At 42.6% G+C, this 18166-nt stretch overlaps 1 protein-coding gene across 2 annotated transcripts in view; it reads right to left on the bottom strand.

The window, feature by feature from the left end:
- The window catches only part of LOC120933045 (cytosolic purine 5'-nucleotidase-like), a 75757-nt gene continuing 57591 nt past the window's right edge, over positions 1-18166 (bottom strand). Inside the window, exons 14-18 of one of the 2 annotated variants that reach the window (XM_040345991.1) lie at positions 15872-15923; positions 15257-15317; positions 11803-11979; positions 7546-7641; positions 1-337 (exon numbers count right to left, since the gene is read on the bottom strand). In XM_040345991.1, coding sequence (XP_040201925.1) covers positions 227-337; positions 7546-7641; positions 11803-11979; positions 15257-15317; positions 15872-15923 — 497 coding nt within the window. In that variant the 3' untranslated portion in view covers positions 1-226. Of the gene's footprint in view, positions 338-7545; positions 7642-11802; positions 11980-13313; positions 13482-15256; positions 15318-15871; positions 15924-18166 lie in introns of those variants that run through there. The other variant, XM_040345992.1, reaches the window with a different exon arrangement.

Genomic DNA, 18166 nt, shown 5'->3' on the forward strand with positions numbered 1-18166 from the left:
TTATGTTGATGTGTGGCATAGTTCTGGTACATTTGCATAGTCTTAAAGTAAACCTAATCCCTTGACTGTGTTTTGAATAAGTTGTAATGGTAACCAGTAAAACTTAACAGATCGCTACAGAGCTTAATATAGCATGGACATCATGAATGCAGGAAATGGCAATGCTAATTCTAAATGTTTAAACAGTGCACATCTCCCTCTGCAATTCTATGTCTACTCAGTGATGTTAGTAGAGCATGACGAATGGTGGCTTCTTCTCTGGTTCATTCTTTATCGCAGGTGAGTCCTCGAGACTTAACCTGGCAGTGTTCATCAGCTTGATCCAGTCTTCTTGAACCTGTAAAGGGAAAAAGAGCCTTTCTTTTACTATTTAACCCCTGTTCAATAAAAGTTTGTAAGGGGGGGGGGGGGGGGGTTGGTGTGTAACGCTAGTCAAAACGTTTCTTAATTTTGTATAAAGTGCAGAAGGGTTATTATGCCTCAGTTGGGAAAACAAATCCTTATCCTGATAAAGGTTCTCTATGGGGAAAATGTAAAGGTAACTTTTACAATGGGACACATGATTTGAAAACATTTTGAAACTGGGAAGATTTCATGTCACATCTATGGGGACAAAGAGGTGCATGCCCGCAAGGACACAGATCGAAACTCTACAGGTATTTATTTCTAAGCCCTCTCCACTTTATCCAAAACTTACATTGGTCTTTTCCGTTTACATGCACTGGCTGATGGATCTATGTTGGAATGGGAGTGCATCAGCCAGCTGTGTATAGGGATGTCTGCTTGCAGAATAGGAGGGTGTCTGTGTATATAGAGATGTGCAGCCCAGTCATTTGAAATCATATGTTGGTTCTTAAATCTATTTTTCTACACATTACAGGAGAGTTAATTCTTAGATTGTGTATGGACGCTGGCAAATCTTGACACTGTCCAGCATAACCCCTTCCACTCCTAGCATTGCCTCATTTTTTTATTTTGTTTGTATTGTATTTCGGCAATGGACCGGTCTTTTTGGTGGATATGGCACTAATCAAATCGGGACCAGGAGGACTTAACCTCTTGACCACCGCCCCATGTCAAAAAGACGTCCTCCTTTTTAAAGTTGAATATCTCGATAACGGCAGCAGCTGCTGCCACAACCGAGATATTCATCTTTGCAGGGGGCGGTGGTGTACACGATAACGGCGGTCTCCGCGGCGGATTCGCCGCGAGATCGCCGTTATCGGTGGCGGGAGAGGGGCCCCCCCCCCTCCCGCCGCTCTCCCGCGCCCTCCGCCGCTTACCGGAGCCGTCGGTAGCGGCGGAGGGGATCGGATGTGTCCGGCAGCTGAGCGGGGACGGGACTGAAGGAGAAATCTCCTTCACCCGTCCTCATAGCTCTGCTGGGCGGAAGTGACGTCAAAACGTCAGTCCCGCCCAGCCTCTTAAAGAAACATTTTTTTTTTGTCATTTGAAAAAATGACATTTTTTTTTTTTATTTTTTTTTTTGCATTTAAGTCTAATTATGAGATCTGAGGTCTTTTTGACCCCAGATCTCATATTTAAGAGGACCTGTCATGCTTTTTTCTATTACAAGGGATGTTTACATTCCTTGTAATAGGAATAAAAGTGATCAATTTTTTTTATTTTATTTTTTTCAGTGTAAAAAATTATAAAACTAAATAAAAATAAATAAGAAAACCAAAAAAAAATTTTTTAAAGCGCCCCGTCCCGACGAGCTCGCGCGCAGAAGTAAACGCATACGCGAGTAGCGCCCGCATATGAAAACGGTATTCAAACCACACAAGTGAGGTATCGCCGCGATCGTTAGAGCGAGAGCAATAATTCTAGCCCTAGACCTACTCTGCAACTCAAAAATTGCAACCTGTAGAATTTTTTAAACGTCGCCTATCGAGATTTTTAAGGGTAAAAGTTTGACGCCATGCCACGAGCGGGCGCAATTTTTAAGCGTGACATGTTGGGTATCATTTTACTCGGCGTAACATTATCTTTCACAATATATAAAAAAATTGGGCAAAATGTATTGTTGTCTTATTTTTTAATTCAAAAAAGTGATTTTTATCCAAAAAAAGTGCGCTTGTAAGACCGCTGCGCAAATACGGTGTGACAAAAAGTATTGCAATGACTGCCATTTTATTCCCTAGGATGTCTGCTAAAAAAAAATATATAATGTTTGGGGGTTCTGATAAATTTTCTAGCAAAAAAATTGTGATTTTCACATGAAGGAGAGAAGTGCCAGAATTTACCTGGTGGGCAAGTGGTTAAACACGGATTTTAGATGACTGTACTTCTACCAACTCATTTATGGGGCAGCAAAACTGGCTCTGACAACATCTGTTTTTTCACTGACTCCTTTAGGGGCTCCTTTCTCACAGACCTTTGTGTCCAAGGAATGATTCTCAGCTGCCTTTTCCTCTGCATTGAAACCACTATCAGATATCCATGAGCATTTGCGGAGGGATGAGCCATAAGAGGTCTAGGTCTGTGTCGCCACAGGAGCTACCTTGTCACTTCCCCCTAAAGCTCTTTCTTGAGTTGAAAGTAGAGGAGGGAGGATCTGAGGAAGCTGAATCTTCCAAGGCAGAGAATGTTTTGAAGAGCATACCCAGACCTCCGTGTCTTGGTTACAATGATCCACAGTGAGTTTTTCCCGAAGTGGTCCATAGGAGCTTTAAATTGTTGCTACCAGAATCTTCAGGGTCTAATGTGTCAGGTTTAGGGTCTTGGAAAGTGCCCAAACCAACCAAGTCCTTTCCATTGCATTGCCAGACTGAAGAAGATTTGGACAGGATATTTGCGCTCTCCCTGCTGTTCCCTGCAGTATCTTGCTGGAAGAAGACCCTTACAGTACCCCTGTGGGCGAAAGGTTTGAGGCTCTCTTTAAAGGTGTCCTTTTTTGTGGCCAAACGAACCATAATTGTATCTGAGGGTTTGTAAGACTTTGTTGGTATGGGCAAAAAGCATGGCAAAAGCACCTTGGGTCTAGTTCATTGGCCAGACACCACTTGGAGCTCTTCTCTGAAGCATTGCTCTTCTTTAGTGATGGATTGGGAGATTTTCTCTGGCCACTCTTACCTGCTTATATCGGTGCACATGAGGTGAGTGCTGTGACAGAAGCAGAACTTCCACGCAATAAGGAGATGGAAAATCTGCCATTTGAGGGTGAATCCCTTTTTTGCAATGCTCTGGATACATGTATCCAAAAAAAATACAGGAGGAAAGAGCTCTTGGTGTCAGAATCCTTCGAAGCAGAAACCATCTTCATCTAAAGCCAAGAAGGTTTATTTTTCTTTTCTGTCAGAACTTGGGGCCGAAACAAAAAAAGTTTTCTTTAAAAAACAAAGAGAAGCTCCAAGACTGCCAAGGCAGGCAATAAAACTTTCTAATGAAGGGGCGAGTGTGGGTGACGCTTGGTGACCTTGGCAGCCATATTGATTTGGGATATCTCAAGTCTGGATACAAAAGGATGTGTCCTGAGGCTAAAATATGGAGTTTTGCATCTTGCCACCTCCATGATTCATACTGTAAAAGGTGCCTACTGCAATCAACAACAAAAACCTTGTTACTTCCTCTGGATCGGTTGCTTTTTCAGGGGGCGTTACCTGTTCCAGAACCAGAAAGGTTCCAACCTGTTTATGGTGCCCAGGCTAGATGGCGATGTGTGGCCCATTCTGGACTTGAACCGCTTGAACATGTTTCTTGTATGTTCAGTATGGAATCTGTACGTTCAGTTGTTGCTCACCTCCATCTGGGGTATTTCCCTGGATATCAAGGATTCCTACTGCCACATCCCTATATTTCTACTTCACCAGAGCTACCTGCATGTTGCAATGGGGTAAAACATTTTCAGTTTGTGTCTGTCTTTCAGTCTGGCCACAGCACGCGAGTATTCATGAGGGTGCTCTCCTGTGAGGTATGATTAAGGAAGCAGGATTTTTGACTTGCCAAGCTGGCACAAATTAACAATTTGCTTCCTTAAAGCTGGCCATAGATGGATAGAATTTCAATCTAAGGGCCAGATTCAGAGGCATTTGCCCTGGCGCAGCGTATCAGAGATGCGCTACGCCGCCGTATCTTACCTGGCGGAATTTCGAATCCAGGAAGATTTTGCGCCGTAAGTTACGGCGGCGTAGTGTATTTCTCGGCGCGTATTTCAAATTGGGCGGGTAGGGGGCGTGATTCATTTAAATGAAGCACATCCCCGCGCAGATTCAAATGCGCATGCTCCGTTTTGAAATTTCCCGCCGTGCTTTGCACGAAATGACATCGCACCGACGTCATTTTCTGAACGTAGAAGTGAGTTACGTCCTTTCCTATTCACGGACGACTTACGCAAAAAAAAAAAAAAAAAAATTTGACGCGGGAACAACGGCCATACTTTAACATGGCAGGTCTATCTATACGCCACGAAATAGCAGCTTTAACTATACGCCGGGAAAAGCCGACTAGCGACGACGTAAGAGAATGCGATGGCCGCGCGTACCTTCGTGGATCGCCGGAAAAAGCTAATTAGCATACCCAACGCGGAAAACAAAACAAACTCCACCCAGCGGGTGCCGAAGTATTGCACCTATGATCCGAAGGCGTACGAAGTCGTACGCCTGTCGGATCGAAGCCAGAAGCCGTCGTATCTTGGTTTGAGGATTCAAACTAAAGATACGACGCTGGAAATTTGAAAGTACGCTGGTGTATCAGTAGATACGCTGGCGTACTTCTTCTGTCAATTTGGCCCTGAGTTTCTAAGGAAAAGTCTTATGCCGCGTACACACCATCACTTTATGTGATGAAAAAAAACGACGTTTTGAAAAACGTCAATTAAAATGACCGTGTGTGGGGGAAAACTTTGTTTTATGTCTTGTGAAAAACGACAAATTAAAAATTGAAACATGCTTAAATTTTTTGTGTCATTTTTAAACCCGCGCATGCTGAGAAGCAAGTTATGAAGCAAGCTTCAATGGGAAAGAGTGCTGAACATACATGCTAGAGCATTTTGAAAAAACGATGGTGTGTAGGCAACGTCGTTTTTAAAAATGAAGTTTCAAAAACGTTGTTTTTTTACTACACAAAAAATGACGTTTTTTTCATCACATGTGATGGTGTGTACGCGGCATTAGGAAAATTCTTACAAAAATTATCAACATTTGAATACCATTTAAAGCGTTCATTTATTTTTAATATTTGATTTTAGAAGTAATGGACTTTACTGAATGAAAACCACATACAGAAATTGCTCTGAGAAAAATGTTCAATTTTCTTGTCGATGCAGTCGAAAATTATGGTCAATTTGACCTACTGATGATTACAAAAATGAACAAAGTTTCTTATAAAAAAAAAAAATCTAAGAATCTTTGTTCAATCCTACTCATCTATGGCCAGCCTAAGACATTAAGCTTCTCTCAGCACTGTATGTAACCTTGACTACATGCAGGATACAGTGCTATGTTCTGGCATCAGGGTGGAGACTTCCTGTTCTACGCAGGTTGGATTTTATTTTCATGCTTGTCCAATGTATAACTATTGACTGATTTGTCAACCCAATTTTAGATATGCTCCTGATGAAGCGGCATTGGTGACCCTCAAACCCATTGTGATTTTTGCCCTTTGGGGACCATTATACTGGTGTTGTGTATGGCTGTCACTATTTTAATACTGTAGAAGTCTATATGCCTTTTCGACGTTGTAATCAATAAATCGTATTTTTGTTTTTTATCTGTGTAACGGAATGGCCCGTGATACCCAGAGACTTTTGAAGGATGCAGGGTACTCCTGTGCCAGCTTCACTAATGACTCTTTGGTCTAGGGTCATCCTATGTCCAATAGGGGCATAGGATGACTGAGAAATGATATCATGAATTACAGGAGATGGGACAATAATGATAATTCCTGTATTGCAGGATATCTTGAAATATTACAAGTTGTTAATTCTGACACCAACAGGCCAATAGGAGAGTGACTCATTCAATGTGGTACATAGACTGTCGAGGTGCTAATTAAGTCTACCTGGCTGTAGTGATATAAAAGTTTGCTGTGATTGCATTCTATTGTCTATTGTGCTAATTAAGTCTGCCTCTCAAGAACCTTTCATTGTGTGAAGTTCTATTGATGATATGTGTTGTGACTTAGCACCCTCTAAAGGTCAGACGTCTGACTTACGTCTACAAAGGAATGTGTATTGTGTAGCAGGTGAGAATAACTTATTGTGGAGTCAGAACGTCTGGGTAATGATTAGTAATTAGTTCATGTAGATTATCTGAATGTCATTATCTAAAGGAATGTGTATTGAAGTTCCTTGTGTAATGTTGTGGGTGGAGTTGAGTCATTGTCCATATTTTGTTGCTAACTGTATAAGAAGAGCTGAGTTTACCATTAAAGTATTCATTCATTTGGAATCAGAGAACAGAGCTTGTGTCTCGTTATTCTGGGAAAATCCATATGGATCGTGTCTGCTGGATTGTGGAGTGTCGGATAAGCTGTCTTGGGTTGGTGGAATGGAATATCGTAAACGGTGTTAACCCCTGACCGTTACAATCTGCATTCTTAAAACTTGGTTTCACTTATATTTCTACATATTTCTATATTCAAATTCCTGAATGATGGTACTATCTATTATAGTGTTTATGTATTTTAGAGGCTATACTTTAATTCATTTTTTCTTCTAAGATTGCCCTGTATTTGTCTCCATCCATTTTCCCATCAACTCTGACCATCTTCTCTGTCCCTGCTGAAGAAAAGCATCCCCACAACATGATGCTGCCACCACCATGTTTCAGGGTGGAGATGGTGTGTTTAGGGTGATGTGCAGTGTTATGCCGGGTACTGACGAGCAAACATGTACGATGAAACCGGTCCGTCGGACCGTTTTCACCATACATGTCTGCCCGGGGATTTCTGTACGATGGCTGTACTCACCATCATACAGAAATCCGCGCGTAAACAATACGCGTGGCGTGTCCGCACCGTCGCCGTGACGATGACGCGGCGACGTGGGCGGGCCTGCCAGTTAAATGCTTCCACGCATGCGTCAAAGTCATTCGACGCATGCGAGGGATGGCGGCCGCTCGGACATGTACGGTAGGTCTGTACAGACGACCGAACATGTCCGAGCGGGCAGGATTCCAGCGGACTGTTTTAAAACAAGTCCAGAAATATTTGCCCGCTGGGAAAAGGCCCGGCGGGCAAATGTTTGCTGGAATCCTGCACGCTCGGGCCTACACACGACCGAACATGTCTGCTGAAACTGGTCCGCGGACCAGTTTCAGCAGACATGTTCGGTCGTCTGTACGGGGCCTAAGTTTTCCTCCACATATAGTGTTTTGTTTTTAGTCCAAAATTAAAAATTTTGGTCTCATTTGATCAGAGCACTTTCTTCCACATGTTTGCTGTGTCCCCCACATGGTTTCTCGCAAGCTGCAAGCAGGACTTCTTATGGCTTTCTTTCAACAATGGCTTTCTTTTTGCTACTCTTCAAAATGTGGGAAATTTCAAAGGGGTAGGAATACCTTTTCAAGGCACTGTAACATGGTGACACAGATGTCAAGCACTTACATGTTCCCTTTTGATGTGTTTCAACTGCTGATCGAGTGCCTTGCTAGTATCCGCACCGTCCACACTTACATAGTCCACTGTGGATTCATGTGGCATCTGTAAAGTATAAATGTGTTAAAGTGTCATTAAACCCAAATTATTGAAAACTGTCAATTCATGCTATATTACATTGTGTTCACTAGAGCATTTTTCTGTAGCATGCTCCAGTTTCACTTCTCTTCTAAGCTTTTTGTTTGCTCCTTATCTGAAAGGCTCATGTGACTATAGAGTCACACATGTAGTTGTATACACAGTGGTAAATGACAACCTACTCCCTCCTCCGCCTCCAAGTCTGTTTACATCTGCCTCTCTATAGAGGTGAATTGAGGATCCGATTGGGTCGGGCCGATTGTGTGATAGACTGCCTAAGACTGCTTTCACAATGATGTGCTGCGGTCTGCCCACACCGCGGGTGCAGCATACTGCACCTGTGTCTATCCTGCTGGTTAGCTGAACTTTGCCATAGACTCCGCCCATGGCAAAAGCTAGCGCTGTACAGGAAGCATTGGCTTATGGGGCTCTGCTCTGCAGCCGCTTTCTTCCTCTACCACAAGCTTCATTTACAACACTAATGCTGTGGTATGGATGGTTGGCAACCTGCGATCTGGGTTTGTCAACTCCCCATTCAAGAGCAGGAGGTCGCGGGCCACTGGTTGGCCACCCCTGGCCTACACCATGTTACTGCAAAACAATAATAAACATACTTGCTTTGAAAAATACATTTGTATTAAGCATTAGCTGTTTTTTTGTTATTAAATATTTACATTAATTCTCTATTCTAAAAAAAACATTTTTGTCATGTGACCTATACAGCACCAATCAACGCTGTGCAGACCAGTGGTGGCTGGTGCTCCATTTTTTTAGGAGGATGGCAAACAAATCTGACCGCCAGGAACCCCGCACTTGCCCCATCGAGGTCGCTGGCTTTACTGGCAGACAGATTTGTTAGCAGAGAGGAGAAGCGACCGCATTGGCCACCAAGCAGGAGACACCGAGGAATGCCAATGCGGTCGCTTCTCCTCTCTTCTAATCGGGTCTTAGAACCCGCCTCCTGATTGTCCCGGGAAGAGAATTGGGAAGAAAATAGCGAATATTAATTTGCTATTGTCACACAACGGGGTGGGCTCAGGGTGCAGTGCCCTGCACCCCAAGCCCACCCTTTTTTGGAGCCTCGGGCTCTAAACATGTGCTTAAAAAAAAAAAAAAACATTAAAATGCATGCGTCCTGAGCCCTGCATGTAGATTAGGGGGTGGAGCTCCTGGGTTAATGGATTAGGGGGGCGGCACCCCTAATGGACAGCCACCACTGGTGCAGATTCATACAACAGCAGAATACTAAGACCTGGGAAACGTCATGTGACATGTTTTTTCTTTTAAATTAAATACAGTGGCATGAACTTTATATATAAATAGAAGGCATAATGGCAATTAAACATTGTATGTTTAGTATCACTTTAAGTGATGATGACAATAACTTTCATTTATACGTCTGGATTTATAATGTAGAAATTAAATGAGAATAGGTGTCACCAGTAATAAAGGAGCAAATGCAAAGTGCCAGTGTTGCCAATCAAGGGCTAAATTTGCCATAGTACAGCCTTCCTGTGCTTGGGGCAGTAGAATAAGGGCCTCTGCCCATGAACTTCAGTGGGTACATTCAGCATGCTTTTGAGATCATTCTGAGAATTAATTGTAGGTGCAGGTGACCTCATTTTGATTTTTACCTGCTTTTTAATTCCCATACATGGGTCGAATTTCAAAGTAATTTTCTTTCCAAAATCTTATCTAAGAATTTTCGTTCGTATTTCGCACCATTAGTGGGCTGCAGCAAAAGCCAATTTTTGTGCGGCTATCGAATTTGAGTAATCGGACATGTTGGATATTTTTGGAAAAACTGATGATTTTCAAATTGATTATGGGAGAATCATGTGAGAAATGTTATCGAAAAAGAAATGCGCTTGTGCAAGAAAAGAAAATTCCTGGAAAGAAAAGAAAAGCAAGGTTAAATTGAAGGCTTGGGACCCTAGATTCCTGTAATTAAAACTGATCGAGAGGTCTCAGGTGCGACATTTTCTCATTAACGGTCAGTGGCGGAATCGCCAACAAATTCTAGATGATCCAGCCCTAAATGGACTCTCATTCTGGCAGAAGATTCAGCTGTCCCACTACATCCGCACATTACCCTCTCCGACCGCCTATGGGCGGCAGCTGACACCATTTGAGCTATTATGCCTGGACCATTTCTTGTTCAGACACGCAATCTCCCTAATGTACCAGATACTTGTATCTCCGCCCCCGGACTATAGACCTCCTTATGTTACCATCTGGGAGCGAGAGCTGGGCTTGCAACTCACCGGGAAGCAAATAGACCGGATCATTCTCTTTGCCCAAAAAACTTCTATCTGTGCAAGACACCAGGAGATAGGATATAAAATTCTGTCCCGTTGGTACTACACTCCGAAAAAGATACACAGAATGTTCCCCCAGAGCACAGATTTATGAGGGGAGGAGGTTGGAACGCTCCTCCACGTTTTTAGTCATGCCGCATTCTAAGACCCTTCTGGACAGAGGTACATCGTATTGTCCAGAAATTCACGGACCGGGAGTTACCGCTGACTCCAGAGCTCTTCCTTCAGCACCACCACAAAATCCCTAGTAAGAGCTAAAGAAAGTCCACATTGCCGCTCCTGATCACTGCGGCAAAAGGCTGCATTCCTCTGAACTGGAAGCAGACCCAGCCTCCGTCGGTGGCCGGTTGGTTGAAAAGGGTAAAAGATATACATGACATGGAAGACTTGATAGCTACGGAAAGAGGCCTAAATGAGAAATTTTCCAAAACATGGTATCACTGGCATAAATTCTACTTCTCTGAGGAATACGGACAGCTAGCAGCTTGAGAGAATGGACTCTGAATGCTCCCCAAGTGGAGTGGATGTGACTGTAGGGTGATATTATCCCACTCCCCCACCCCCCTTACCTCCTTCCCCTCCCCCTTTTTTTTCTTGCTGTTTCTTCCTCCCCCTTGCACTCTTTGCTTATTTTGCTTTTACTTTCTCAGCTATCTCATTGGTGCGGACATTAAGGTATTATGCCTGTTCGAATCAGTTTCTACTAAGCTCGACACTCCTATCTCTGACAAAATTGTCTTCAGCCGCAAAAACTTGGTCATGCGGGGGGTGGAAGATTCCTGTGAGCTTGGCATACGTTGTGGTTCCCTTCTGTTAGCAGTCTCCACTTCTTTACTGTTTGATCTATGTATGGGATGTTGGGAATGTTTGATTTACGATGATATGAATCGGTGTGTTTTCTGTTTACCTGCATGCTCTTTCTTCTAAAAATTGAAGGCTTGATTGGTCGAATTTCGAAAATGAATGGTGGCACCATCAGATCACAAAACTCACACATTTTCTGATATTCAAAAGAAAATTATTTTCGAAATTCGACTATGTATGGCCAGCCTTACAGTATATTGGTGGACAAGTAGTTCTGAAGGGAACAATACCCCATCAACACAGGTCCTTTGAAGGTGCAGTAGTAAAGCCCATTCCCAATTTGTGACATCTTTATTTTTTAAGTTTAGTTGTGCTTGGCCATCGCTACACACTCCTGGACTATTAAAAATTAAGGAATAGAGCTGCGTTGTCTGCTAGGAATATCTGTATGGAGCTTGTCTTGTTTCAAGCCAGTAGACAGGGATATCCAAATGCCATCTTCTGCACACTGTTTACACACCATAGCTTATGCAGACCACCATGCCTGCAAACACAAATGGGTGCAAAATCTTGGTTTTGTCTCCATCATCATACACACGTATTCATAAGCATATTCTGTATTTTTTTTTTAGCTTTAGCCATTTCTAAAATTCTATTCAGGCACTCTCCCACTGGGGGGCCCCAAACAAACAACCAAAATGACTGGGATGAAACATTAAATAAAACCAGATGTTATTCCATGTGTCTTTCCTGTGGCGTAACACAACCGCAAAGGCTTAAGTTATGTCAACTCAGTGCAGTTTTTCACTTCCCTGTTGCCAATAATTAAAACACTGTCTGAGCTCCCTCTTTTTAACAACTGTTTGTATTGGACATTTAATTGAAGGGAAAGCTATAAAGCCCATATAACAAATTTTTAATTGTGTTTGGAGGATATGTGGCACCTGCTATGCTCGGAGGGTCAGTATTGTGAAATGTATCTCATTTTGGTGTAACAGGGACTCACCAGTACAGGCAATGCACGAAACAAGTAGCTGAATGGATAGTAGAGGAGGTTCAGGAACGTAGCTGCATACAAATCGGCGTAACGTATCAGCTGGCTGGAGAAGAGCGTCTGCCGGGACCCGCTGCGGAACAAGCTTCCTGTCTTCCCATAACACATGTCCATCTCATGAGTAACTCTCTGTGTACACAGTGGTAAGAATAGTCAGGTAAAGGTCTTGTTTTTCATTTCAAGACTTTCAAGGCAAATGGTTTATATTAATGGTTACGCCTATAACACAAAATTCATAGCATTTTTTAATATTGCTATTTATAATATTTTATTTTGTACATTACTGTCCTTGATTTAAAAATCATGAAAGCTGAACTCCAGCCTTATGTTGAACAGGTGTACAGGCTCCTCTGAATATTTTTACTCTAATTTCAATGCATATGGTGAGCCTCTCACAGTGTGCAATAGGAGCTGTAGCTGCTGGCTGTAGCACCTCCCACCAGCTGTGATCTGTCATCATTCCACAACGACTCAGTGATGATACCACTGGATCTAAACTAAGGTATGTGATGGAAAAAAAATAGCATGTTGACGGGGGCAAGGAAGAAGCAGGGAAGTTAAAATATAAACAAATTAAACTTCAAATTGAATGTGGAACTCCAGGCTAGAACTAACTAAGCTTAAAGTGGTTCTAAAGCCTTAAGCTTTCCACCTTAATTCAATGTATGTACTAAGGTAAAAAACCTTCTGTGCTGCAGCTCCCCCTAGACCCCCCCCCCCTCTTTTCCTTACCTGAGCCCATCTAATCCAGCGATGTGCACGAGCATAGTGGCTCCCACCGCTGACTCTCTCCTCATTGGACAGATTGATAGCAGCGGTGTTGATTGGCTCCCGCTGCTGTCAATCAAAACCGGTGACGCGGGGGTGGGGCCGAGTCCCACTGTTTGTGTCAATGGTGGCGGCAGCGGGGTTTGGGAGTGACCACGCACAGGTGCCATCAGGGAAAGCAGCTTTGCCTGGGGGCACCCGATGAGGAGGCGATGCCTGGAGCACTTGCGGGGGACCCAGAAAAAAGAGGATTTTTCTATACTTACCTGCACGGAGCAGGTAAGTATAGGCATGTTTGTTATTTTTATATAAAAAAATAATCTTTATAACCACTTTAAACCAGCTCCCACCCACCTTCTAACTACTTTGCTAACTACCCTGTAAAGGGAAGATGCATATACCTACCTGTTCTCAAAGTGCTCTGGTCCAGTCAAGTAACCTCCCAGTGACCAGCTTCAGGGGAGAGGAGAGTGCTGACAACAGATGGAATGCCAGGGTGGTGATGTCACCCATAGCCTTACTATCTATTATCAGCTGTCCCTCCACTCCCCTGAAGCCAGCCTCAGGATGCTGATCATGTAACGGAACTGAAATGCCCTGAGAATAGGTAAATATAAGCATCTTCTTTCTACAGGGTAGTTAACATTAGAAAGTGGGTGGGAGAAGTTTTAGGCTTAGTTAGCTTGAGTCCAGACTTCTTCTTTAAAGCATTTAGCTGCACTAATAAACGCAACATATTTTAGAGAAGAGTGATAGAAAATGCTTTGTTGCTGTCCCTGACAAAATAATAGTTATTTGTTATTTCAATACATTAGAACAGTAGTAATCACCTTACTTGACATAGGAGGCCTCGAGTGTAACCCCTGACATCACCAAGGGGTTGTACATAATTTTCAGTATATGTAATGCAATAGAAAACAGTCAGAAACTGGACATACTTCAGGAGATAGTTAGAGGGTGCAAGCATGCTACAGGAGATGGTCTACAAACTACACAGCAGTCATGTTACAGGAGATGGTCTACAAACTACACAGCAGTCATGCTACAGGAGATGGTCTACAAACTACACTGCAGTCATACTACAGGAAATTATTTACAACCTACACTGCAGTCATACTACAGGAAATTATGTACAAACTACATTGCAGTCATGCTACATGACATGGTCTACAAACTACACTTCAGGCATGCTAAAGGAGACTCTACACAGTGGGCATGCTCAGGGCCGCCATTAGGGGGGTACAGGCAGTACACCTGTAAGGGCCCCGGATATTTTTCTATTCCTTTATTAAATTTTTTAAAATAAAGGAATAGAATATATATATTTTATTATATATATTTTATTAAAGGGCCCAGAGGGTCACACCAGGGCCCCGGATGGCAACCCCCTTTTTCCTTTTTTTTATAATTTTTTTTTTATTTAGTTTTTTTCATATATTTTTTTATTTTTTTTATTTTTATTAAAGGGCCCAGAGGTCCCCAGAGCAACCCTCCTTTTTATATATATATATATATATTTGTGTTTTTTCTTTTTTTTTTGTAAGGGGCCCAGAGGTCCCGGGGCAACCCCCCCAATTTGTGGCACCCCCCGCTTCTCAATTAGCGGCGGCACCCCCCCGCTTCTCAATTTGAGGCGGTAGCACCCCCCCCCCCGGTTCTCTGCTCCAGGGGGCCCATGCCTGAAGCTGTGTAAGGGGCCCCATATTTCCTGGGCATGCTACAGGAGACTCAGTCTACACAATACACAGTGGGCATGCTACAGGAGATGGTCTACACAATACACAGTGGGCATGCTACAGGACATGGTCTACAAACTACACAGTGGCCATGCTACAGGAGATGGTCTACACACTACACAGTGGGCATGCTACAGTAGATGATCTACAGACTACACCACAGGCATGCTACACTAAATGGTCTACAGGCTACAACACAGACATGCTATAATAGCTGGGCTACAGATTACACTGCACTGAGAGCATGCTACAGAATACTGTCTACAAACTACACTGCAGTCGTTCTACAGTAGATGGTCTACAGACTATACCAAAATGCTACTTTGATGGTCTGCAGACTACACCACAGGCATTGTACAGTAGATAGACTACAGACTACACCATGGGCCTACTACAGTAGATTGTCTGTAGACTACACCATGGGCATGCTACGGAAAATGTTTTACAGAACCCAGCAATGGCATAGGCATGGCTGGAGACTGAGGACAGGCTGGTAGAGACTGCTAGAGATTACTACCATTTACAAGTAAGTGTTTCTTACAGCTCTAATAAAAATGACTGGCTCTGCATTTGATATTTCTCTCAACAAAATCAAATATAAAAGGTCACCGTCAGAGAAAATAAATACACAAAAAAAAAAAAAGAACAGCACAGAAAAAGTGTGAAATAATTAATAACCCAAATACTTTAGCTAATAGAAACAATGAAATTCCCCTTTACCGTTCAGAAAACACAGAGGCTAAAAATATACAAACAACTGGCTGCTGGGGCCCATACCAAATACCAAATGTCTCGCAAGTTTAGCGCTAGGGCAGAAGACAAATGAAAGGCTGTGTAATTAATATGGCTAACTACACATTTCCATGAATTACTGAATGGCCAGAGAAGTAGAACAAGTGTACCTGAATCTGTTTCTGAATTTTGCTGATATTGGGGTGCTCACTACTACCGCTATCCATGTCCCTATAAATAAAGAGAATATTATTAATAATTCAAGTTTTTAGAATGGCAGCCATAAAACTGGTTTTCGCAGAAAGTAACCTCTGCATTTTTCATCTGGTCTACTGTAAGAAAAACAGCATGAGCTTGAACATAAAGCCACGTACTCAGGACAATTTTTCATGTCATGGACGTGATTCTTATCAAGCCTGCCTTGCATACACACGATCATGAAAAAAAAATGCTTGAGCAAAGCGCGGTGACTAACAACACGTACAACGGCACCATAAAGGGGAAGTTCCATTCGATTGGCAACACCCTTTGGGCTGATTATGCAAATTTCCCTTCTCATAACTTTCTTCTGAGCATGCACGTTATTTTCCCCGTTGTTAAAGCCTACACACGACTGTTTTTCACGACGAGAGAAACGACGACGTGAAAAATGACAAAAAAAATAGAGCAGGTTCTAAATTTTTAATGCCCATTTTTCTCGTCGAGAAAAATGCTCTGGAGCCTACACACGATCGTTTTTAATGACCAATTGAAAAACGGTCGTGTGTACGCGGCATAAGACTTACTGGTATAATTCTGCCAGAAAAATATCCAGACTCTTCAGCTCATTGAACAGCTCTGGGGAAAAAACAAAATGATTGAAAGTCATAAAACGGTATATAGAGCAAATGTATTTCTACCTTATACAGTTTTGTTCAAAATTATTCAACCCCCCAATGCTGTAAAGGGTTTTAGGGAATTTAGTGTACATTTGTAATTGTATTCAGAATGAAATCCTACAAGGACTTCTTAAAGAACTATATGCAACTAAAATGACATCAATTGGTTTTGTAATACAGTAGTAAATGTTTATTTTGTGAATTCTTCATTTACACAATTATTCAACCCCTTAAAGACTACCACTCTGAAGAACAGAGGTTCATTGAAGTGTTTTCAATCAGGTATTGAAAACACCTGTGGATGTCAGGGAGCAGCAATAAAGCCTAATAAGCACCAATTAGGCAGCTTTAAAATGACTGTGATACTCAGCTCCTTCTAGACATGTACTGGTGTGGTTACAAACATGGTGATGTCAAGAGAATGGTCCAGGAAGACAAGAGAATAGGTGATTACTGTTCACAGGAAGGGCAATGGCTATAAGAAGATTGCAAAGATGTTAAACATACCAAGAGACACCATAGGAAGCATCATTCGCAAATTCAAGGCAAAGGGCACTGTTGAAATGCTACCTGGTCATGGCAGAAAGAAGATGCTGACTTCGACTGCTGAGCGCTACCTGAAGCGTAGAGTGGAGAAAAGTCCCTGTGTGACTGCTGAGGAACTGAGAAAAGATTTGTCAGATGTGGGTACTGAAGTTTCTGCTCAGACAATACGGCGCACACTGCGTAATAAAGGCCTCCATGCCAGAACTCCCAGGCGCACCCCCTTGCTGTCTCCAAAGAATAAGAAGAATCGACTGCAGTATGCCAAAAGTCATGTGGACAAACCACAGAAGTTTTGGGATTGTGTTCTGTGGACTGATGAAACAAAATTAGAACTGTTTGGGCCCATGGATCAACGCTATATTTGGAGGAGGAAGAACAAGGCCTATGATGAAAAGAACACCTTGCCTACTGTGAAGCATGGCGGGGGGTCAATCATGCTTTGGGGCTGTTTTGCTTCTGCAGGTACAGGGAAGCTTCAGTGTGTGCAAGGTACCATGAATTCTCTTCAGTACCAGGAGATATTGGATGACAATGTGATGCAGTCCGTCACAAACCTGAGACTTGGGAGACGTTGGACCTTTCAACAGGACAATGATCCCAAGCATACCTCCAAGTCCACTAGAGCATGGTTGCAGATTAAAGGCTGGAACATTTTGGAGTGGCCATCGCAGTCACCAGACTTAAATCTGATTGAGAACCTCTGGTGGGACTTAAAGAAAGCAGTTGCAGTGCGCAAGCCTAAGAATGTGACTGAACTGGAGGCTTTTGCCCATGACGAATGGGCGAAGATACCCGTAGATCGCCGCAAGACACTTGTGTCAAGCTATGCTTCACGTTTAAAAGCTGTTATAACTGTAAAAGGATGTTGTACTAAGTACTAAGATTGAATGTCACTTGGGGGTTGAATAAAACTGATAATGATGTGAGCACAGAAAAGACATTTGTGGTTATTTCATTATAAATGTTATATTATATTTGTCTGACCTACACGTGCCTCTTTGATTTAATTGTAAGCAGGATGACTGAATGATCAAAATCAATGTCTAACTGGCCAAAACAATCAATTTCAGTGGGGGTTGAATAATTTTGAATACAACTGTATAGAATCACACAGGGTAGAGTTTTATACTAAAAATATTGTTTATGATACTGAATGATAGTGGACATTGCTAAAAGAATATGTCACAATAATCACATCAATACTATTAAAGGAATTCTCCAAGCTAAAACTTTTAACCCCCGCTGTGCCCGGGCTGTAAAACTATACAAAAACTATACAGCCTATCAGCGGCCGCGGCGGGACATTGCTGCGGCCGCTGATAGGCTGAGCGCACTGTGAGTCACCGATCCGCAGGAAGTGGAAGAGAACGGGACGGCGATATCGGAACAACGGTGGATCGTAGGCAGGTAAGTGAAAGTTTATTTTGTATAGTTTTACAGCCCGGGCACAGCGGGGGTTAAAAGTTTTAGCTTGGAGAACTCCTTTAACAAATTCTCTGAAAAGTAAAAAAAAATATCCTTGGAATCTCTGTAGAATGTGATATTACTTCATAAGACTAGGGGGGGGGGGGGGGGGCGAATTGAAAAAACTGAAATTCCTCAACTAGAAATTCAGTACAAAATACTAAAAATTACCAACTGTTATTTTTTGTTGTT

This window comes from Rana temporaria, chromosome 3, assembly GCF_905171775.1.
Source record: "Rana temporaria chromosome 3, aRanTem1.1, whole genome shotgun sequence".
Taxonomy (NCBI): domain Eukaryota; kingdom Metazoa; phylum Chordata; class Amphibia; order Anura; family Ranidae; genus Rana; species Rana temporaria.